Raw genomic sequence first — 22542 nt, 5'->3', positions numbered from 1 at the left:
CCCCAGCTGAAACCACTGCATCCAGAACAGACCCCAGCTGCACCCACGGCCTCCAGAACAGACCCCAACTGCACCCATGACATCCAGAACAGCCCCCAACTGAAACCACTGCATGTGGCACAGCATGAACTCTCTGGGAAGTTCAACTTGAGCCACTTATGTAGTTCATCTCATCTCTCAACCATCATTTCTGGTTTTTGTCCCATATTTGTTAATATCTGAAAACATCTCTGTCTGCTGTTTTCCCAACCAATCCTGGGCACAGTTAACAAGGTGTTTTCCAGAGGCCTTGGGAGCTATATCTTTCTCAGTCATCATTTGGGGCCTTACAGGGGGAGGTAGAAGTCTTATTGTTGTGGGATAATATAGATGTCCTAAATCCCCACTGGGTAGAAACAAGACCAGACTGAATGTCTGTTCTGAATTATCTTTCTCTGCTTAAACGGAGTCCAGGAGGAACCCTTACTTGCAAAATATATATTATTCAGCCCGATGCTGAGTTCATTTCCTAAAAGAGATTGGGTCCAAATAACACTTTAATTGAATTCAGTTTCTTGACCTAACATTGACTTGGTTCTCCCTCCTGTGTCTTCCAACATTAGACAGAGGAGGAGGAGGAGGAGGAGGAATAGACAAAGCGATTCACATGGATTTATAGGCCAAGCCACTCACTTCCACATTCCACAAAGCCCAAATGACTGTATAGGAAACAGCTGCAGTATTTATTGGGGCCTGGTAAGGCCTCGTTACCATCCCACTTCCTCACAGGGGGTATTGCCTCCAAATGGAGTGCAGTGGAGGGAGTAATTGACTCTGCTGCCCTGGCACCTGGTGTTTCTGCCAAATATCTAAGGTCAGTGCTGCAAAAAAAAACAAAAACAAAAACAAAAATAAAAAAAACACAAAAAACAAAAAACAAAAAAACCGGATGGAAGGAGGCCTCCAGTGAGAGTGGGGAGTGGAGCCGAGAGATGGTCAGAAGGGATTTCATTTGTTTGTATTTTTCTTCCCTCACATAAGGAATGTTTATTGATCACCTACTATATGTCGAGGCATAGTTGTGGGCACTGGGGATACAAGAACAGACACAGCTCCTGCTGTCTTAGAGCAGGTACTCTAGGTAGCTCTGCCTAAACAATGATCCCCTGCCACATGTGGCTATTTAGATTTTTTTTTAATTATTATACTTTAAGGTCTGGGATACATGTGCAGAACGCGCAGGTTTGTTATGTTATGTAGGTATACATGTGCCATGGTGGTTTGCTGCACCCATCAACCTGTCATCTACATTAGGTATTTCTTCTAATGCTATCCCTCTCCTTGCCCCCCACACTGTGACAGGCCCCGGTGTGTAATGTTCCTCTCCATGTGTCCATATGTTCTCATTGTTCAACTCCCACTTATGAGTGAGAACATGTGGTGTTTATTTTTCTGTTTCTGTGTTAGTTTGCTGAGAATGATGGTTTTCAGCTTCATCCATGTCCCTGCAAAGGACATGAACTCATTCTTTTTTATGGCTGCATAGTATTCTATGGTGTATATGTGCTACATTTTCTTTATCCAGTCTATCATTGATGGGCATTTGGGTTGGTTCCAAGTCTTTGCAATCGTGAATAGTGCCGCAGTAAACATACGTGTGCATGTGTCTTTATCATAGAATGATTTATAATCCTTTGGGTATATACCCGGTAATGAGATTGCTGGGTTAAATGGTATTTCTGGATCTAGATCCTTGAGGAATCGCCACACTGTCTTCCACAATGGTTGAACTAATTTACACTCCCACCAACAGTGTAAAAGTGTTCCCATTTCTCCACATCCTCTCCAGCATCTGTTGTTTCCTGACTTTTTAATGATCGCCATTCTAACTGGTGTGAGATGGTATCTCATTGTGGTTTTGATTTGCATTTCTCTAATGACCAGTGATGATGAGTTTTTTTTCATATGTTTGTTGGCCGCATAAATGTCTTCTTTTGAGAAGTGTCTGTTCATATCCTTCGCCCGCTTTTTGATAGGGTTGTTTTTTTTCTTGTAAATTTGCTTAAGTTCCTTGTAGATTCTGGATATTAGCCCTTTGTCAGATGGGTAGATTGCAAAAATTTTCTCCCATTCTGTAGGTTGCCTGTTCACTCTGATGATAGTTTCTTTTGCTGTGCAGAAGCTCTTTAGTTTAATTAGATCCCATTTGTCAATTTTGGCTTTTGTTGCAATTGCTTTTGGTGTTTTAGTCATGAAGTCTTTGCCCATGCCTATGTCCTGAATGGTATTGCCTAGGTTTTCTTGTAGGGTTTTTATGGTTTTATGTCTTACATTTAAGTCTTTAATCCATCTTGAGTTAATTTTTATATAAGGTGTAAGGAAGGGGTCCAATTTCAGTTTTCTGCATATGGCTAACCAGTTTTTCCAACACCATTTATTAAATAGGGAATCGTTTCCCCATTGCTTGTTTTTGTCAGGTTTGTCAAAGATCAGATGGTTGTAGATGTGTGGTGTTATTTCTGAGGCCTCTGTTCTGTTCCATTGGTCTATATATCTGTTTTGATACCAGTACCATGCTGTTTTGTAGCCTTGTAGTATAGTTTGAAGTCAGGTAGCATGATGCCTCCAGCTTTGTTGTTTTTGCTTAGGATTGTCTTGGCTATACCAGCTCTTTTTTGGTTTCATATGAAATTTTAAATAGTTTTTTTCTAATTCTGTGAAGAAAGTCAATGGTAGCTTGATGGGAATAGCACTGAATCTATAAATTACTTTGGGCGGTATGGCCATTTTCATCATATTGATTCTTCCTGTCCATGAGCATGGAATGTTTTTTCATTTGTTTGTGTCCTCTCTTATTTCCTTGAGCAGTGGTTTGTAGTTCTCCTTGAAGAGGTCCTTCACATCCCTTGTAAGTTGTATTTTTAGGTATTTTATTCCCTTTGTAGCAATTGTGAATGGGAGTTCACTCATGATTTGGTTCTCTGTTTGTCTGTTATTGGTGTATAGGAATGCTTGTGATTTTTGCACATGGATTTTGTAACCGGAGACTTTACTGAAGTTGCTTATCAGCTTAAGGAGTTTTTGGGCTGAGATGATGGGATTTTCTAAATATACAATCATGTCATCTGCAAACAGAGACAATTTGACTTCCTCTCTTCCTATTCTAATACCTTTTATTTCTTTCTCTTGCCTGATTGCCCTGGCCAGAATTTCCAATAATATGTTGAATAGGAGTGGTGAGAGAAAGCATCCTTGTCTTGTGCCGGTTTTCAAAGGGAACGCTTCCGGCTTTTGCGCATTCAGTATGATATTGGCTGTGGGTTTGTCATAAATAGCTCTTACTATTTTGAGATACGGTCCATCAATACCTAGTTTATTGAGTGTTTTTAGCATGAAGGGGTGTTGAATTTTACGAAGGCCTTTTCTGCATATATTCAGATAATCATGTGGTTTTTGTCATTGGTTCAGTTTATGTGATGGATTACGTTTATTGATTTGCATATGTTGAACCAGTCTTGCATCCCAGGAATGAAGCCGTCTTGATTGTGGTGGATAAGCTTTAGAACATGCTGCTGGATTCGGTTTGCCAGTGTTTTTTTGAGGATTTTTGCATCTACGTTCATCAGGGATATTGGCTTGAAATTTTCTTTTTTTGTTGTGTCTCTGCCAGGTTTTGGTGTCAGGATGATGCTGGCTTCATAAAATGAGTTAGGGAGGAGTCCCTCTTTTTCTATTGCTTGAAATAGTTTTAGAAGAATTGGTACCAGCTCCTCTTTGTACCTCTGGTAGAATTCGGCTGTGAATCTGTCTGGTCCTGGGCTTTTTTTGATTGGTAGGCTATTAATTACGCCTCAATTTCAGAACTTGTTATTGGTCTATTCAGGGATTTGACTTTTTCTTGGTTGAGTCTTGGGAGGGTGTATGTGTCCAGGAATGTATCCATTACTTCTAGATTTTCTAGTTTATTTGCATAGAGGTGTTTATAGTATTCTCTGATGGTAGTTTGTATTTCTGTGGAATCAGTGGTGATATCCCCATTATCATTTTTTCTTGTGTCTATTTGATTCATCTCTCTTTTCTTCTTTATTAGCCTGGCTAGTGGTCCATCTATTTTGTTAAAATTTTCAAAAAAACCAGCTCCTGGATTCATTGATTTTTTTGAAGCGTTTTTCATGTCTCTGTCTCCTTCAGTTCTGCTCTGATCTTAGTTATTTCTTGTCTTCTGCTAGCTTTTGAATTTGTTTGTTCTTGCTTCTCTAGTTCTTTTAATTGTGATGTTACGGTATCAATTTTAGATCTTTCCTGCTTTCTTCTGTGGGCATTTAGTGCTATAAATTTCCCTCTAAGCACTGCTTTAGCTGTGTCCCAGAGATTCTGGTACATTGTATCTTTGTTCTCATTGGTTTCAAAGAACTTATTTATTTTTGTCTTAATTTTGTTATTTACCCAATAATCATTCAGGAGCAGGTTGTTCAGTTTCCATGTAGTTGTATGGTTTTGAGTGAACTTCTCAATCCTGAGTTCTAATTTGATTGCACTGTGGTCTGAGAGACTGTTATGATTTCCATTCTTTTGCATTTGCTGAGGAGTGTTTTACTTCTAATTATGTGGTCAATTTTAGAATAAGTGCTATGTGGTGCAGAGAAGAATGTATATTCTGTTGATTTGGGGTGGAGAGTTCTGTAGATGTTTATTAGGTCTGCTTGGTCCAGAGCTGAGTTCAAGTCCTGAATATCCTTGTTAATTTTCTGTCTCGTTGATCTGTCTAATATTGACAGTGGGGTGTTAAAGTCTCCCACTATTATTGTTTGGGAGTCTAAGTCTCTTTGTAGGTCTCTAAGAACTTGCTTTATGAATCTGGGTTCTCCTGTATTGGGTGCATATATATTTAGGATTGTTAGCTCTTCTTGTTCCATTGATCCCTTTACCATTATGTAATGCCCTTCTTTTTCTTTTTTGGTATTTGTTGGTTTAAAGTCTATTTTATGAGAGACTAGGATTGCAACCACTGCTTTTTTTTTTTTGCTTTCCATTTGCTTGGTAAATCTTCCTCCATCCCTTTATTTTGAGCCTATGTGTGTCTTTGCACGTGAGATGGGTCTCCTGAATATAGCACACCGATGGGTCTTGACTCTTTATTCAATTTTCTAGTCTGTGTCTTTTAATTGGGGCATTTATAGTCCATTTGCATTTAAAGTTAATATTGTTATGTGTGAATTTGATCCTGTCATTATGATGCTAGCTGGTTATTTTGCATATTAGTTGATGCAGTTTCTTCATATTGTTGATGGTCTTTACATTTTGGTATGTTTTTGCAGTAGCTGGTACGAGTTTTTCCTTTCCATATTTAGTGTTTTCTTCAGGAACTCTTGTAAGGCAGGCCTGGTGGTGACAAAATCTCTTCGCATTTGCTTGTCTGTAAAGGATTTTATTTCTCCTTCTCTTATGAAGCTTAGTTTGGCTGGATATGAAATTCTGGGTTGAAAATTCTTTTTTTTAAAAATGTTGAATATGGGCCCCCACTCTCTTCTGGATTGTAGGGTTTCTGCAGAGAGATCCACTGTTAGTCTGATGGGCTTCCCTTTGTAGGTAACCTGACCTTTCTCTCTGGCTGCCCTTAACATTTTTTCCTTCATTTCAACCTTGGTGAATCTGAGGATTACGTGACTTTTTTTTTCTAATATATGAGGAGTATCTTTGTGGTGTTCTCTGTATTTCCTGAATTTGAATGTTGACCTGTCTTGCTAGGTTGGGGAAGTTCTCCTGGATAATATCCTGAAGTGTGTTTTCCAGCTTGGTTCCATTCACCCTGTCACTTTCAGGTACACCAATCAAATGTAGGTTTGGTCTTTTCACATAGTCTCATATTTCTTGGGGGCTTTATTTGTTCCTTTTCATTCTTTTTTCTCTAATCTTGTCTTCATGCTTATTTCATTAAGTTCATCTTCAATGTCTGATATCCTTTCTTCTGCTTGATTGATTTGGCTATTGATACTTGTGTATGCTTCCGGAAGTTCTTGTGCTGTGTTTTTCAGTTCCATCGGGTCATTTATGTTCTTTTCTAAACTGGTTATTCTAGTTAGCAGTTCCTGTAACCTTTTATCAAGGTTCTTAGTTTCCTTGCATTTAGTCAGAACATGCTCCTTTAGCTCAGAGGAGTTTGTTATTACCCACCTTCTGAAGCCTACTTCTGTCAATTCGTCAAACTCATTCCCCATCCAGCTTTGTTCCCTTGCTTGTGAGGAGTTTTGATCTTTTGGAGGAGAAGAGGCATTCTGGTTTTTGGAATTTTTCAGCCTTTTTGCTTCGGTTTTTCCTCATCTTCATGGCTTTATCTACCTTTGGCCTTTGATGTTGGTGACCTTTGGATGGAGTTTTTGCATGGGCGTCCTTTTTGTTGATGTTGATGCTATTGCTTTCTGTTTGTTAGCTTTCCTTCTAACAGGCCCCTCTTCTGCAGGTCTGCTGGAGTTTGCTGGAGGTCCACTCCAGATCCTGTTTGCCTGGGTATCACCAGTGGGGACTGCAGAACAGCAAAGATTGCTGCCTGCTTCTTCCTCTGGAGGCTTCGTCCCAGAGGGGCACCCGCCAGATGCCAGCTGGAGCTCTCCTGTATAAGGTGTCTGTCAACCCCTGCTGGGAGGTGTCTCCCCATCAGGAGGCACGGGGGTCAGGGATCCACTTGAGGAGGCAGTCTGTCCTTTAGCAGAGCTCAAGCGCTGTGCTGGGAGAACCACTGCTCTCTTCAGAGAGATTTCTCTGTGATTTCTTCACTTCAGAGCTGTGAATCTTCACTTCAGAGCTGGCAGGAAGGAACATTTAAGTCTGTTGAAGCTGTGCCCACAGTTGCCCCTTCCCCCAGGTGCTCTGTCCCAGGGAGATGGGAATTGTATCTATGAGCCCCTGACTGGGGCTGCTGCCTTTCTTTCAGAGATGCCCTGCCCAGAGAGGAGGAATCTAGAGAGGCAGTCTGGCTACAGTGGCGTTGCCACACTGCAGTGGGTTCCACACCTAGTTTGAACTTCCCAGTGGCTTTGTTTACATTATGAGGAGAAAACAACCTACTCAAGCCTCCTTAATGGCGGACGCCCCTCCCCACACCAAGCTCGGCATCACAGGTCGACTTTAGACTGCTGTTCTGGCAGTGATAATTTCAAGACAGTGAATCTTAGCTTGCTGGACTCCATGGGGGGTGGGGTCCGCTTAGCACGATCACTTAGCTCCCTGTCTTCAGCCCCCTTTCCATGAGAGTGAACAGTTCTATCTCTCTGGCATTCCAGGCACTACTAGGTTACGAAAAAAAAACTCCTGCAGCTAGCTCAGTGTCTGCCCAAATTGCCACCCATTTTTGTGCTTGAAACCCAGGGCCCTGGTGGTGTAGGCACCCGAGGGAATCTCCTGGTCTGTGGGTTGCGAAGACCATGGGAAAAGCATAGTATCTGGGCTGGATAGCACTGTCCCTCATGGCACAGTTCCTCACGACTTCCCTTGGCTAGGGGAGGGGGTTCCCTGACTCCTTGCGCTTCCCAGGTAAGGCGATGCCCCACCCTGCTTCTGCTTGCCCTCTGTGGGCTGCACTCACTGTTTAACCAGGCCCAGTGAGATGAAGTGGGTACCTCAGTTGGAAATGCAGAAGTCACCTGCCTTCTCAGTCTTGCTGGGAGTTGCAGATCAGAGCTGTTCCTGTTTGACCATCTTGCCAGCCCCACCCCCGTCCCCCAGCTATTTAGATTTAAACTCATTAAATGAAGCCAACCTAAAAATTGAGTTCTGCAGTCACACTTGCCACATTTTAAGTGCTCAGTGGCCACCTGGGACTAGTGACGATTGTATTGGACAGTGCAGGTACAGAAAATTTTCACCGATGCAGAATATTCTCTTAGACATGTTGGTCTAGTGGAGGTGGGGTGTGGAGAGTCCAGAAATAGTCATTAAGTGAACAAACAAATATGTAGCTGGGTGCGGTGGCTCATGCCTGTAATCCCAACATTTTGGAGGCCGAGGCAGGAAGATCCTTTGAGCCCAGGTCTTTGAGGCCAGCCTCAGCAATACAGTGAGACCACCACCATCTCTACAAAAAAATAAAAAAATTAGCTGGGCACCTGGTGTTTCAGGTCACACCTGGTGTTTCAGTACGATCTGTAGTCCCAGCTACTTGGGAGGCTGAAGTGGGAGAATTGCTTGAGCCCAGGAGGTCTAGGCTGCAGAAGGCTGTGGTCATGTTGCTTCACTGTAGCCTGGGTGACAGGGCACGACCCTGTCTCTAAAAAAAAAGAAAAAATTACCCACCCCCCCAAAGTAGGTAAATAAGATAACTTCAAATGTGGTAGCCCTATGAAAAAAATGAAACAGGGAAATGTGCTGGAGTTGTCCTTTGGATAGGGTGGCCTGGGTGGGCCTGTCTGAGAAGGTGACGCAGGAGCCAAGACCCGGGAGGATCTGAATGAATAGCAAGTGCTGGGAGCACTGCAGAAATATAAGAAGGCAAGCAGGGCCCGGAGTAGGGAGCAAGAGGGAGAGAAGCAAGAGATGGGCTTAGGAGCGAGGCGGATGCCCAATCCCATGGGCTCATGGGGAGGAGCGAGCATTCAACTGTAAGTGCGAGGAGGACATCGCGGGCTGCCGACAGGGAAGTGTTATGATCGGATTCATACGTGAAAATCTCACTCGGATTCCAGGGTTGATCGCAAATAGGAGGGAGGCACGAGCAGAGACAGAGGGACCAGCAGGGAGCTCCTAAAGCTGTTCAGGTGGGAGAAGTCGAGGCCTTGGGATCACAGAGAAAGCGCAGTAGCTAACCCTAGAGGGAGGCAGTATTCATATTGTAGCTCAATTCTGCATCCAAAAATACAGGGGGCAATGATAGCATCCAGTATGTGGTGCCACTGATATGAGGATACAGAGAGCTAGTGTCTATAAAGTCGCCAGTGTTTTCAGTATGATGGTACGTGGTATCATCTTGTCTAACCCATGTTTGTCTCTCAAAATATTTTCTAGCTCCTTGTCTTGCCTGTTCTAGTCTGGTTTCCACGCTGCCACGAGAGTCACCTTCCTCAAAGGCCAATCTGATGTCAGTTCCCTTCAGGGCTCCTGCGGGAACCCAGATGAAACTCCGAGCTTGTTAATACAGCCTAGGAGGCTTCTCACACTCCAGCCCATGTCTCTGTCCAGCATCACCTCTCCCACTCTCTGCCTGGCACTCTGCTCCAGCTATACCAATTGTCCCCTTGGCTCATGCAGTTCCCTTAGCTGGGAATACTTTCCCACCCCTACTTGGGTGGGCTCTCTCCAGCTGTCTGTCTTTCTAAGCTCAGCTTAGAAATTTTCGCCTCCAAGAAACCGCTTCTATGTTTCCAAGTGTAGGTCAAGTGCCCTTACATGAGATCCCATGGGACCCTGTACTTCTCCATCATGTTGAATTACAATTGCCTGTTTACCAGTCTCTTCCATTAAACTGAGGTCTTCACAACAGTAGGAACTATCTCTGTCCAGTTCATGATTGTGTGTATCTCAATGCCTAGACTATATCGAGTGCTTAAGATATATTTTGTTTAGGCCGAGTGTGGTGGCTCATGCCTATAATCCCAGCACTTTGGGAGACTGAGGCAGGTGGATCACAAGGTCAGGAGTTTGAGACCAGCCTGACCAAGATGGTGACACCCTGTCTCTACTAAAAATACAAAAATTAGCCAGGTGCGGTGGTGGGTGCCTGTAATCCCAGCTACTCGGGAGGCTGAGGCAGGAGAATCGCTTGAACCTAGGAGGCAGAGGTTGCAGTTAGCCAAGATCGTGCTACTGTGCTCCTGCCTGGATGACAGAGTGAGACTCTGTCTCAAAAAAAAAAAAAAAAAAAAAAAAAAAAGAGCTATTTTGTTTAATGAGTGAGTAAATGAATTCATAAAAATCATCTATTTATAGCATTTGGTAGACCAGTCTCTTTTCCTATGCTCTTCTTTTGCACATTGTTATTATTATTTTTGTCAAACAACCATTATTTAGGCTTCCTAATCTGAGTGTGTTAGCTTAGGGTGCCATAAAGAAATACCACATACTTGGGGGCTTAAAAATCAGAAATGTATTTTCTCACAGTTCTGGAGGCTGGAAATCTGAGATTAGGGTGCCAGCATGGTCAGGTTCTGGAGCAGTCTCTTTTCCTGGCTTTCAGATGACCATCTTCTCAGTGTGTCCTCATAGGGCAGAGAGAAAGAGAGAGAGCTGGCTTTGGTGTCTTCCCTCAAAGGGCACTAATCCCATCATAAGGGCCCCACCCTCATGACCTCATTTAACCCTAATTACCTCCCACAAAGCCATTTCCAAATAACATCACATCGAGAGTAAGAATTTCAACCCATGAATTTTAAGGGGACACAAGCATTCCATCTATTGCATACCCCATGCTTTAGAATTAAAAAAATATAAGGTGTAAATTCTTTTGTGTTGGGCTTTCATAGGGGCAATATATAACACCTTTCTTTCCCATTTAGGTTCTGAACTAACTGAGGAATAGATAAAGAAGGTAGACAGATGGAGATTTTAACAGACGCTTATGTGGCACTTACTGGGTGCCAGCTAACAACTTGCCCAAGGTCACACAGCTTATCAGTGGTGGAGCCAGGGTTTAAACTCAGCTCTAGAATCTATTCTTTTTATTCTGTTTCTTAAAGTGTAAGCTTTAAGCTAGATTGCAGGACATAGTAGGTATGTGTCCACCAGGCCAGTTAACTCTCCATCACCGACTTAGACTCTCCCAGGCAGTTGCAGAACCAGAGGTCTCCTCCACAGAGGCAGAATGCAGGCAGAGCTGAAAAGAGAAGATTAATGTGTGAACTTAGTATCTCTCAAATTTACCAATCAGCTAAGTCACTTTTCCTCCCCTGGGGAGGAGTGGATGAGGGATGGCGAGTGAATGGCTGCAAATGTGCATCAGACTAAGGTCTCACCAGGGGAACAAGCATTCCCTCAAACCGGGTGGAAGCCATGCTGCAAATATCAGCTCTAGAATCTGTTCTTGTTACTCTGCTTCTCAAAGTGTAAGCTTTAAGCTAGATTGCAAGACATGATTTAGGTGCATATCCACAGGGCCAGCTAACTCTCCATCAGGGACCTAGACTCTCCCAGGCAGTTGCAGAGCCAGAGGTTTCCTCCACAGTGGGAGATATTTAAAGCCTTTCCTGTCATCATTTGAAATGAGCAAACTTTGCTAGCAATGTAGTCAAGGGCTTGGGTGTTTGAAGTCTTTCCTTCTGTTCTTCCAGAATTAAGATCTGGGGCTCAGCTGTGAATTGCTGTCACTGAAGCTGTCCAGTCCTTGGACACACATGGGGACAGGCGGGCTGAGTAATGGGAATGTTCTTAGAAAGCCAGAGGACCTTTGCAGCATTGCCTAGCAGCTCATTGACAGGTCCTGATGGCCGAGAGACTGATTTCCCATCCTTTCCTAAGGAAGCGGGGACTGGTGAGCAGAGCATGTGTGAGGCCTGTGAGGTTCTTGTGTGCATTGAAGGGTCTCTCGGTAGAGCCTGGTACCTGGGTGGATGGGAGAACAAACACCAGATGCAGGGTCAGGTGTCTTGATTTCTTGCCCCGCTCTCCCATTTGTTGTGAGCCATGGGATGCTGGGAAAGTCATTCAGCCTCCCTGTGCCTTCATTTGCTCATCTGTAAAATGGGAATAATATAACCTATCTCAAAGGACTGTGTGAGGATCATGATACTAAATGAGAAGATGCTTTGTAAGTATCAAAGCTGGATAATTTCAAGCTGTTATTACTCCGTCTTCCCTCTTTCCTGCATTGTTTTCGTTAGCAGACACACGTTGACTTTGCCCAGCTTCCTCTTTCTGGAATAGCACCCTGATCCTCCTTTGGGAGCTCCTGGGGCTCACCTCTTGGGGCCATGTGGATTGTTTGGGACTCACCCCATCCCAAAGTGCCAGGGCAAGCCCACTCTACAGGCCTGGCCAAGCAGAACACCCCTGGCTCCAGCGATTGGTTCAGGGATAGCCAGGGGCCCCAGCAGGGGCCAGCTGACCATTCCAAAACTTTTGCTGGAACTCCTGGGAGAGACTTTGCCTTCCTTGCCAGGATTGCCAACCTGTAAGAATGTAAGCTTGGGGGTTTTGGGGGCCATCTTTGCCATCTTACAGGGAGAGCCTGCCACCATACAGAAGCAGAATGGAGAGCGGGAGGAAGACACAGTGTCCTGTGGGCATTGTTAGAGCCCGTGTTTCCAGTCGTGCCTGACTTATGTTCATTATGAGTGAGGTGGGCTAACATTTCATGTGTATTTCCCTTTCTGTGAGCTGCTGTTTATATCCTTAACTGACTTTTCTACTGGGTTGTTGGCATTATTCTCATAGATTTGTGGAAACTTTCTTTTCTTTTAGTAGTTATTTTTTGTTGAGGTCAAATTCACGTAACATAAAATTTACCATTTTAAAGTGTACAATTCAGTGGCATTTAGTCCATTCACAATGTTGTACAACTGTCACCTCTGTCTAGTTCCAAAATCTACCTTTCTTTCTTTCTTTTCCTTCCTTCCTTCCATCCTCTTTTCTTTCTCTTTCTCTTTCTTTCTTTCTTTCTCTCTTTCTTTCTTTCTCTTTTTCCTTCCTTCCTTCCTTCCTTCCTTCCTTCCTTCCTCTTTCCCTCCCTCCCTCCCTCCCTTCCTTCTTTCCTTCCTTCTTTCCTCTCTCTCTCTCTCTCTTTTTCTTTCTTCCTTTTTTTCAGAGCCTTGCTCTGTTGCCCAGGCTGGAGTGCAGTTGTGCAATTGCAGTCGCAGCTCACTGCACCCTCCACCTCTTGGGCTCAAGTGATTCTCCCACCTCAACCTCCCAAGTAGCTGGGACCACAAGCATGGACCACCATGCTTGGCTAATTTTTGTTTATTTTTTGTAGAAAAGAGGTCTCTCTATGATGCCCAGACTGGTCTCGAACTCCTGAGTTCAAGTGATCCTCCTGCCTTTGCCCCACAAAGTACTGGGATTACAGGTGTCAGCCACTGCCCCCTGTCCCAAAACATTGTAATGATCACCAAAGAAACTTGGTACTTCCTATTAAGCAGCTACTGCCTGTCCTCACTCTTTCTAGTTCCTGGCAACCACTCTTCTGTGACCATAGAGATGGAATTTTCTATGGATATATCTATTCTGGATATTTCATATAAATGGACTCATATAATCTGTGTATTTCTTTGACTTAGCATAATATTTTTAAGGTTCCTCCATACTGTAGCGCGTATTGGTACTTCATTTCTCTTTATGGCTGAGTAATATTCCATCATATGGATATAACATGTTTTGTTTATCCATTTATTCAAACAACATTTGGGTTGTTTCTATCTTTTGGTTGTTGTGAACTGGGCTCCTATGAATATTCACGTATGAGTATTTGTTTGAATTGATATTAGAAAAATTATTCTTTGGCCTATAATAGGTGTTGCAACTATTGTTTCTGAGCTTGCCATTGGTCTTTGACTTTGCTTTTGTCAAGCAGAATTTTGTAAGTATTGTTCTGTAGTTGAATTTGTCAGCTTTTCCAGCAAATGGGTTTTGTGACACAGTTGGAAAGGTCATCCTCACACTTGAAGTTATAAAACAACTGTACCATCAAAACCTCTGCTTATCCACATATTTCCTTACCTATGAAACAGGTATTGAAAACAGCCCTACTTGCCATTCTGTCCCCTCCCAGGGTTATTGTGAGGACCACATACGACAAATGATATGAAAGAGGCTTACAAAATATAAAGCAATATATACACATTAGGCATGTTGTCATCATCACTATTAATTCTATTAAAATCTGCCATCAACTAGCTGAGTTCTGCTTGTTGCTTTCATTTTGCAGAGCAGGGCTTGAAGGGCAGAATTATTCACTGGGCTGCCCAAGGATGTATTCGCTGGTAGCAGCGTGGAGAATGTCACAAAATTAGTCATCTCAGCGAGGGGGAGGTGTTCATATTTGACCAGAAAAATAAAAGTACCTGAAACCAAAAACTATTCTGGCCACTTTTCCTTCAAATGAAGCTTTATTTCTTTCTACCAGGAAAAGAAACCGGTTCAGTGAATTTTGCATTGTTCAGCTGTTATTGTAATTTATGCCTCACTAGTGGTCACTTGTGACATGTTTACTTTATATTTTTAACCCCAAATTCTTTTTTTAAATGGAAAACTTTACGTTGAACTCTGTATTGAAACAATGTAATTATAGGGAATGAAAAAATGGGTTATTACTTGATAGCAATTATTCCTATGCTGATTCCTCCGGGATAGAATCGTGCGCTGTTTAGGTCCTTGGGCTCTGCTATGAGTCACACCTGAGTTTCAGTGCAATTAAGTTACTAGCTAGCTTTGTGATCTTGGGCAACTTGCTTCACTGCTCTTGGCCTCTGTTTACCCAACTTGAAAACAAGGATGATTTACAGCACTGGACTCATGGGGCTGTAGCAAAAAATCAGTGATAAAATCTACACAGAGTGCTTGGCCCTGTGCTTGTGTGTAGGGAGAACTTGGTAAATACTAGCTATCAGTATAATTTAGGAATATCTAAAAGAATTCAGGAGATGAGCCCCAAGGAAATGGGATAAACACTTCCAGGGGCTTTTCTGGTCCTTAGTGGGTGGCATAGATCAAATCACATGGTAGAGGCCCTCCCCTCACACCTACCACATTTATTTGGAGACAAATCTGGTTTCTGTTACTACCATGTGAAGGGTAAACATTGGGAATAGCAGTTGGTTCTCAGACAGCAAGGAAAAAGCGTACTCACAGAGGAGGAGTCACAGGAGGGCAGCAGGAGGGCTGGGGTGGGCTGTGGGGAGGACTGGAAGAGTGAGGACCTGGTGCTGGGGGCCTGCCCAGGTCACACCCACATCTTCTTGGGGATAGAAGATTCCAGATGATGTGAGTTCATTGTGTGTGGTGATGGATTTTTCAGGGGACACAGACCTTTTCCTCTTTTTTTTTCCTCTCTTCCTTTTCGCAATCTGGGTATCTGTGGAGCCCAAGCTCCAGTCCTAGGTCCAGCTTGGCTGGGCCCTGTATTAGTCCATTTTGCATTGCTGTAAAGGAATACCTGGGGCTGGGTAATTAAAGAAAAAAGTTTTGTTTTGTTGGGTGTGGTGGCTCACTGTGCAATCCCAGTACTTCGGGAGGCTGAGGTGGGAGAATTGCTTGAGACCAGCCTGCCCAACATGGTGAGACCCCATCTTGAGAAAAAAAAAAAAGAGTTTTATTTGGCTTATGGTTTAGCAGGCTATACCAACACAACACCAGCATCTGCTTGGCTTCTGATGAGGCCTCAGGAAGCTTCCAATCATGGTGGAAGGTGCAGGCATATCACATGGTGAGTGAGGAAGCAAGGAAGAGGAGCGAGGTCCCAGACTCTTCATCAGCTAGATCTCTCGTGAACCCATTACCGTGGGGTGGACACCAACCCATTCCTGAGGGATCCATCCCCATGATCCAAACACTGCCCACCAGATCCCACCTCCAACGCTGAAGACCACATTTCCACAGCTCTAAAAAAGAAATTATGTCTGTGAGACTTCTCCTCTATGCCAGGCACTTTAAATCCATGATCGTGTTGGATCCTGTGCCATGGGTGGATCACTACCCTATGACAGATGAGGAAACCAAGACTCAGAGAAGGTGTATTCCTCCATGAGCCCCACACAGAGCTGGAGCACAGCAGAGCAAGAGGGTAAACCACCATCTGACTTGCTCCAAAACCCAGCTTCTGCCAGGTGTCAGCTCAGAGCGCTATACCATCTTTGGCCTTGGTTTTGTATGGCTTTTTGTGACATTTCTGTGACATTTCCATGGCTCAGCACCTTACATATAGGTCTTCTAGAACTATTTGTGGATTTAAAATTTTTTTGTGTGTTTTTTTTGAGACGGAGTCTCGCTCTGTCGCCCAGGCTGGAGTGCAGTGGCGCAATCTCGGCTCACTGCAAACTCCGCCTCCCAGGTTCACGCCATTCTCCTGCCTCAGCCTCCTGAGTAGCTGGGACTACAGGTGCCTGCCACCACACCTGGCTAATTTTTGTATTTTTAGTAGAGACGGGGTTTCACTGTGTTAGTCAGGAAGGTCTCGATCTCCTGACCTTGTGATCCACCCTCCTCGGCCTCCCAAAGTGCTGGGATTACAGGTGTGAGCCACCGCGCCCAGCCGATTTAAAATTTTAATAATGGTGAAAATAGCTGACATTTACTGAGTTCCTGCCACCAGTGGGCAGACAAGCAGGTTGAGCCACTTGCTCAAGTTCTCATGAGCTCAAGGCTCGTGGCAGAGCCAGGAGAGAATCCACTCTGTCGTACTCCAAGGTGTATGGTTTTAACTCTCATTTTTCTTGAAGAATCTAGGCTTGCAGCAGGGATGTTAATCTCTGTGCCCATCTTTCTCAGGTAACGTGGGGCTTTTGCGGGTTTGAACTAGTTAGAAGAGGACAGCAAAGGGCCTGAACATGTCCAGGGGAGGCATGAGGCAGCGGGGTGATGGCAAGGGCGGCGGGCCAGTGGCATCTATTTCTGAATTCGGTGACCTCCTGCCTCCGGGCACAAGGCTATAATAAGCCCCATGATTCACCAGTTGGACTTCTCCCTGTTGTTGCTCCAAGCAGGTCTTGTGCTTTGCCACCTGTGGGCCCCAGCTCACACCGTGTGCTCCAGGAGAACATCCTGCCCCGCCTCACTCCCCTTGCCATGCCTGCCTGGGGACACCCACTGCAGCTGCCGTGTCCTCTAGGAAGGCTTGATGGACTAACATGGATAACCTATTCATTTCTGAGTCCAAACAGAATCATTTATTATATACTCAGAAAAAGGCAAATGGAAGACTATACCTATTTTGAGAAATTTGGGAACATTTATCTCAAGGGACAGTCAAGGGCCAATACACATTAGTGACAATCTTAGCATATGAAATTCCAGTGATCAGCGACTCTTTAGTGCTTGATTCAATTTTTACAGAATGAATCTTATTCTACCTTAAGTCCACATGAAATTGGTTTGGTCTCCCTTGTAGAATGCAGGAGACTTTGAGCCTGGGTTGGAAGGCTGGTGACCTTGGGTAAGTCACTTCCCATATCTGAGCCTCTGCTCCTTTGTCTGTGAAAGAGTGGTGCTTATACCTATGTTGTTAGGTTGTTGGGGGATATAAAAGGGTATTAACAATTGCTACTGTTTATTGAGTGCTTACTATGTACCAGAGACTGTGCTAAGCTTAGTTTTGCATTCTTCTTTGATCTTTTCAAGAGCTCCTCTCATTCCTGATGTTCCTTACCCTGCAATATTTTTTTCCCATAGCACTTTACATTTTGTATGATATTATATAATATACTTACTGTGCTTATTTTTGGTCTTCCTCTCCTAGGGCCTCTTGCCTCGTACAACTCCAGGGGGCACCATTCACAATGCATTCTACTCCAGGGGTGCTTTTTACTAAGAATATTAGCATGAATGGTGGAAACTCCTGGAGTTGTGTGATGTGGAGCCCCGGGAGCTTCAGAAGTTCAGGGATTTTTGTGTGTGCCAGTTCTGATCATTGCTGTATACCTGTACCCAGAACGGTGCTAGAGCTATAGTAAGCATTCAGTAAATATCTGTTGAAAGAATGAATAACAGAGCCTCCAAAGAGAGCTGATTTTACTGTCTAGGAAACTGAGGCTTAGTCTGACTTATGAATTTGCCCAGAGCCCCACAAGCCAATGACCCAGCTGTTCTGCCTCCAGTGTGCCTGCTCTGCATGGCTTTGCTAAGCTGCATGCCTTTAACTCCTTGCATTGTCTCTGCCACCAAGTAACTGCTCAACAAATATTGATGCTTTTCCCTACATGGGTCAGGCCCTCTGCTAGACTATCCCAGTAGAGTGACAAACCATCATATAGCTGTTGATTCCAGAAACCGAATTAAATTGCACAGTGCAAAAAAAGGGAGGATCTTAAGTTTTTGGAAGAAAAATCCCTAACCCAAGTGCTAATGTTTGGAGTTTGCAGAAGCCTCTCAAGACTTACCAACCCGATTATTTTTCCTGCTGCCTTCCCTTTTGTGAGCGTTTCTTCCCCTTTTTGCTTGCAGTGAGTTCTGCTCTCCTGTAGGCTACAATGTGTCAGTTGTTATAAAATCCGGGAGGCGGAGTCTAGTGACGTGAGCAGTGGGGGAGAGCTCAGCCAGCCCTGCAGGGCGAGCAGTCCAGCCTTGGGTTCACCGGAGCTTAAGCGTTGCAGCAGGAAAACTTCCATCTCGCTCTTCTGGCTTTGATCCTCACTGGACATCAGACCAGAGGCACCGAAGGGAGGGAGGATGCGAGATGACCGGCCCTTTGGCAACCTGACCATCGACTTAGCAGAGCCTTCAAAAGCAAGCCAGGGGCTGGCTGCACGACCAAAGAGGCGCCGCGCCTCTCGTGGATGTGCGTGTGTGAGTGATCCAGCGAGTGTGTGTGCGTGTGAGGGTGTGTGTGTGTATGCCTGTGTGCACAGCACAACTGTGTGCGTGTCCTGGTGAGTGTGCCTGTGCACGCGTGAGTGTGTGTATGTGTGCATGTGTGTGTGAGTGCTCTTGGTTATTACTATTATTATTATTTTTGGAAGAAAAATCTTTGAAAATCTGGGGCAGGTTACTGTGATCCTAGGGTGATTCTTCTTTTGCAAGAGGAGCTGACCAGAGCAAGCTACTAGAGCCATTTCTCGGCAAGTAAAGATATTTTTCCTCCCAGAAGGAGAAGGATTTTTCTCCCTGCTCTGCAGCCAAGTGAAAGAGATTAGTCCCTAAACCTGTGAAATCGACCAGAGCTGTGTGATTACCAGGGCTTGAGAGAGGACTCGAAAAGAAAAGGAGAAATAAATCAAACAGCCTGTCAGTTCCTCTGGCCACGTCGGAAGATGTCATCTCAAACTAAGTTCAAGAAAGACAAAGAGATCATTGCTGAATATGAAGCCCAAATAAAAGGTGAGATGCGGGCTGGGAGAGTTTTCCTTCTCCTCCCCTTTTGTTTTTCTCTTGTTCTGGTTCCCACCCCCCGCTGCCCCCCGTTTTCCTCTCTGCCATTATGAAATGTTATGCATCAATAATCTTTTTGTGAGGAGGAACAGTGGCAGCCACACAAGTCCGGACTGGTTTCAACTGCAGATAGCGCTGGGGCTGGGAGTGTGGATTATGGAATGGGCAGCAGTCTCTGCATTGCAGGTGTGTGAGGAGGATCCTATGCCTGACTTTAGGAGTGTCGCCGATACTCCATCATCTTGGTGGTGACATGTCACTCTAAGGCCATTTTGATAGTCACTACCTCCACCCCTTCCCTGCCATGGTAAAAGCCCTTTGATATTGGGTATATTTTTTACCATCTGCTCTTTTTTCCTCCCCCTTTTTGGTTTCTGTTGGTGGTGGTTTTTGCCTCCGCCTCTTTCTCTGGGCTGGAATTCACATGCATGTGCACAGCGAGGCAGCATCCCTGGGCGGCACTTCTTTGTCGGTGTCTCTGGGCTGGCCTGGGTTGCCATGGATTAACTGTTATGGGGCATATTGATCCAGACTAATGCAGGCATTTAGGCATAAAGAGGGAGCTTGGTGCAGAAAATGTATTATCTCGCAGTGTGCAGTCCAATCACTCTGTGCCCTGGCATTTAGGTTCATCAGCTTTCATTCAAAGCCAACACCTCAGCATGCCGTTTGGGCTGGTCGGCGCTGCCTGGCTTCCGGGGTTCCAGGAGAAGCCTGCCGGGAGGGCGAGATGACCTCTGGCTGCTGGTTGCAGCTTCTGTGCCACTGGGTGTATACTTCTTTCAGAAGCCGCTCCCTAAATCCATGCTAGCCAGGCGAAATAGGAAAGGGAACACAATTGCATGGCTAAATGCAGGCTTGCTGCATCCTCATTCAGGCCAGACTGGGGCTTCTCCCACCCCTACCCGTTCTAGGCTCAGCTTTGGCAAGGAAAATCTAAAAGCTCCATCCGGCATGCTCCTCCTTTCTCTGAGGATGTGCCCTGTGGGAAGCCTGGACTCGTGCCTCTTGGCGTCCGCTTTCTTTCTGGTCTCCTTGCTGCGACACAGGGTGTGATGTGGCCTCTCCTAGAAAGAGTAAAGACAAAATGCATCTTCAGTGGACCTTGAGGCCCATCTTTGAGGTTATGCACAGGCTGTTGAGCAAGTTGGGTATTTGGGGCTCAAGCGACCTGAGGTTGCCACACCTGCTTCTGGGCACTGCTGCAACTGAAGACCCATGACCCAGGGAGCTGGATGGCCTCCTTAAAAGCAGTGGGAAGGCTGGGCACCACAGCTGCCATACACGCTTCAGATGCTTGGGAAACTTTGGGAGTGGAGCAGCCACGGCGGGAGGGATCTGTTTTTTTTCCAGTCTCACCAACAGACTTTTTGCCTTTTAGTCCTGGTCAAAAACCCAGTGTGCTCATCACCTCTGGGCAGATCCTAGGGCAAGAGGAGCAGAAAATCCTGCTCTTCCCTGGTCTCCTGTCTTTGGTTTTTCAGTTCAATGTGGAAAACAGTAACTTACGATGTCTCAGCCTTGCTGAAAATTTAGAAATAAGCCCTTTATTGGTCAGAGATTTGAATTCACCCAACTGCTCAATACAAAAGCCTAGTTTCAATCTTTGAACAGACTCTTTTTAGGGAGTTTATGTTTCATAAAATGGATTTGACCAATTATTTTTATTTTATAAAAATTAAGGTTGCCATGAAAATGCCATGAGAGAGAAGGGGATGTTGAGTTTTGAACATTTCAGGTTTTATAATCATTTTCTTGGTAGGAAATGTGCTTATCTCATTTTGGAAGGATTGCTACTACTGGGCCAGTGAACTTTTCTTCAGGGCCAGTTAGGCATTAATTGCCCTGGCTGATCCGTTTGCTTTTTACCTTCCATCTTTTATTTTAACAACTAAGCAGCGAGTACCCTGAGTTTTATCAGAAATACACCAATTACCAGGCATTTTATCAGGAAATGTGTCCAAATGATCTTGTCTCTTCCAAATACTAAATTTCTTCGCATTCTGGCTAAAGGAGTTACATCTTATTCCTTTAGAATTGACACCCACAAGGTCAGGTCAGGATATAGCTGTACCTGAAACCCTCTGGAATCTTTTCTTTTAAAATTCTGTGTGTTAATCACCATCATAATTATTGATGTGTGTCTAGGGCCCTGCATTTTCTATGGCTAACTCCCACGCAATGCACAGTAGGGTTAGTGTGAGCTCAGTTTCAGAGACAAGGAAACTGAGGCCCAGTTAATGTTAAATGACTTGCCCAAGGTCACAAGGCCGATTTTCTCCCAGGCTTGTGTTCCCTGACACATTGTTTGCCCGAAGCTGCCCCTTGAAGGATTGATGTCAGCAGCAGATGGCAATTTTGTGGGGGACTGGCAGCCTCTTGATGGAGTTCCATTGTTTACCCTCTTACTTTCATCCCGTTGCCTTTGTTGCATGCCTCTGAAGAACATTTGACCAGTCACCAAAAACAGTGCCCGAGGCCAATTACCTTTCTCCCTGGGAATCATCTGGCCAGTGGGATGCAAAAAGTCCACCTAGTCAGACAGATTTTGTGCTTTGTGAATTTTGTGAAGGGAACTTTTGATTTTTAAAACCAGTGCTGAGTTCTTTGTTGACTTATTCCCTTTTATCTCTTTTTCAAGAATTTATAGACCTAACACAAAGAAATGTTTTAGAACAGTATTTTTTCTATTGTAAAATAGAAGGATTCATGTCTTCTCTTGCCTCATCAGATACTTGAAGCCCTTTGATTATGAAGCAGTAGTAAACCATATGCTTGCACATTTCTAGTGATGGGGAACTCACTACCTCCCAAGCCCACAGAGTCTATCATCTTTGGACAGCTCTGGCTCTTGTAAGCATTTTTTCTTTTTTCTTTTGAGACAAAGTCTCGCTGTGTCGTCCAGGCTGGAGTGTAGTGATGTCATCTTGACTCACTGCAACCTCCGCCTCTTGGGTTCAAGAGATTCTCCTCCCTCAGCCTCCCGAGTAGCTGGCATTACGGGCACGCACCACCATATGTGGCCAATTTTTGTATTTTTTGTAGAGATGGGGTTTCACCATGTTGGCCAGGCTGATCTCAAACTCCTAGCTTCAAGTGATCCACCTGCCTTGGCTTCCCAAAGTGCTAGGATCACAGGTGTGAGCTACCATGCCTGACCCTTGTAAGCATTTTTTCTTATGTTGCATTGAATATGTCTCTCATCTCCTTATTGGTTCTATAGTTCCTTAGCCTTTGGACTTCATAAAATAAGACAGATGTGTCTTCCCTTGGACTGCCCACTGGGTGTGTGGAGCCTGGGAATATAGCCCCTGACAATGATTATCCTCATATAATAGGATGGTTCGCTATCACTTACCATCTCCACTCTCCTTTGTCTCTCCTGCATCCTGGGTTGCAAACCTTAGTGCCATTCGGTGCTTGGCAGATAGAATAAATGGATAAAGTTGGCCACATGAAACAATTTGTGGCAGCTGGCCTACCACCTCAGTGCAGGCAGTAGAAGAGGGGGTGGTGATGATTATGACGGACTTCAGAGTACATGTTCTGTCTAAATGGGCAGTC

At 44.5% G+C, this 22542-nt stretch overlaps 1 protein-coding gene and 1 long non-coding RNA gene across 10 annotated transcripts in view; one reads left to right on the top strand and one right to left on the bottom strand.

The window, feature by feature from the left end:
- Window positions 1-10031: 10031 nt before the first annotated feature.
- Window positions 10032-18062, bottom strand: LOC116466702 (uncharacterized). Its single transcript, XR_004247640.2, has 3 exons — window positions 17991-18062; window positions 10539-10780; window positions 10032-10166 (listed from the first exon to the last, which is right to left on the bottom strand). It is a non-coding gene; the product is annotated as an uncharacterized LOC116466702 (long non-coding RNA).
- An 89-nt stretch (window positions 18063-18151) lies between these two features.
- SRGAP3 (SLIT-ROBO Rho GTPase activating protein 3) overlaps window positions 18152-22542 on the top strand; it is a 269948-nt gene continuing 265557 nt past the window's right edge. For all 9 annotated transcript variants that reach the window (XR_009213058.1, XM_032149572.2, XM_032149571.2 and 6 more), the window contains exon 1: window positions 18152-18927. Coding sequence is in view for 8 of the 9 variants with exons in the window: in XM_032149572.2 (XP_032005463.1) it covers window positions 18861-18927 (67 nt within the window). In the remaining variant the exon portion in view is untranslated. The remainder of the gene's footprint in view (window positions 18928-22542) is intronic.

The sequence above is a fragment of the Hylobates moloch genome, unplaced genomic scaffold, assembly GCF_009828535.3.
Source record: "Hylobates moloch isolate HMO894 unplaced genomic scaffold, HMol_V3 SCAFFOLD_4, whole genome shotgun sequence".
NCBI classification, from domain to species: domain Eukaryota; kingdom Metazoa; phylum Chordata; class Mammalia; order Primates; family Hylobatidae; genus Hylobates; species Hylobates moloch.
The sequence above is the reverse complement of the archived record's forward strand: the minus strand, read 5'-3'. Positions and strand labels throughout refer to the sequence as shown.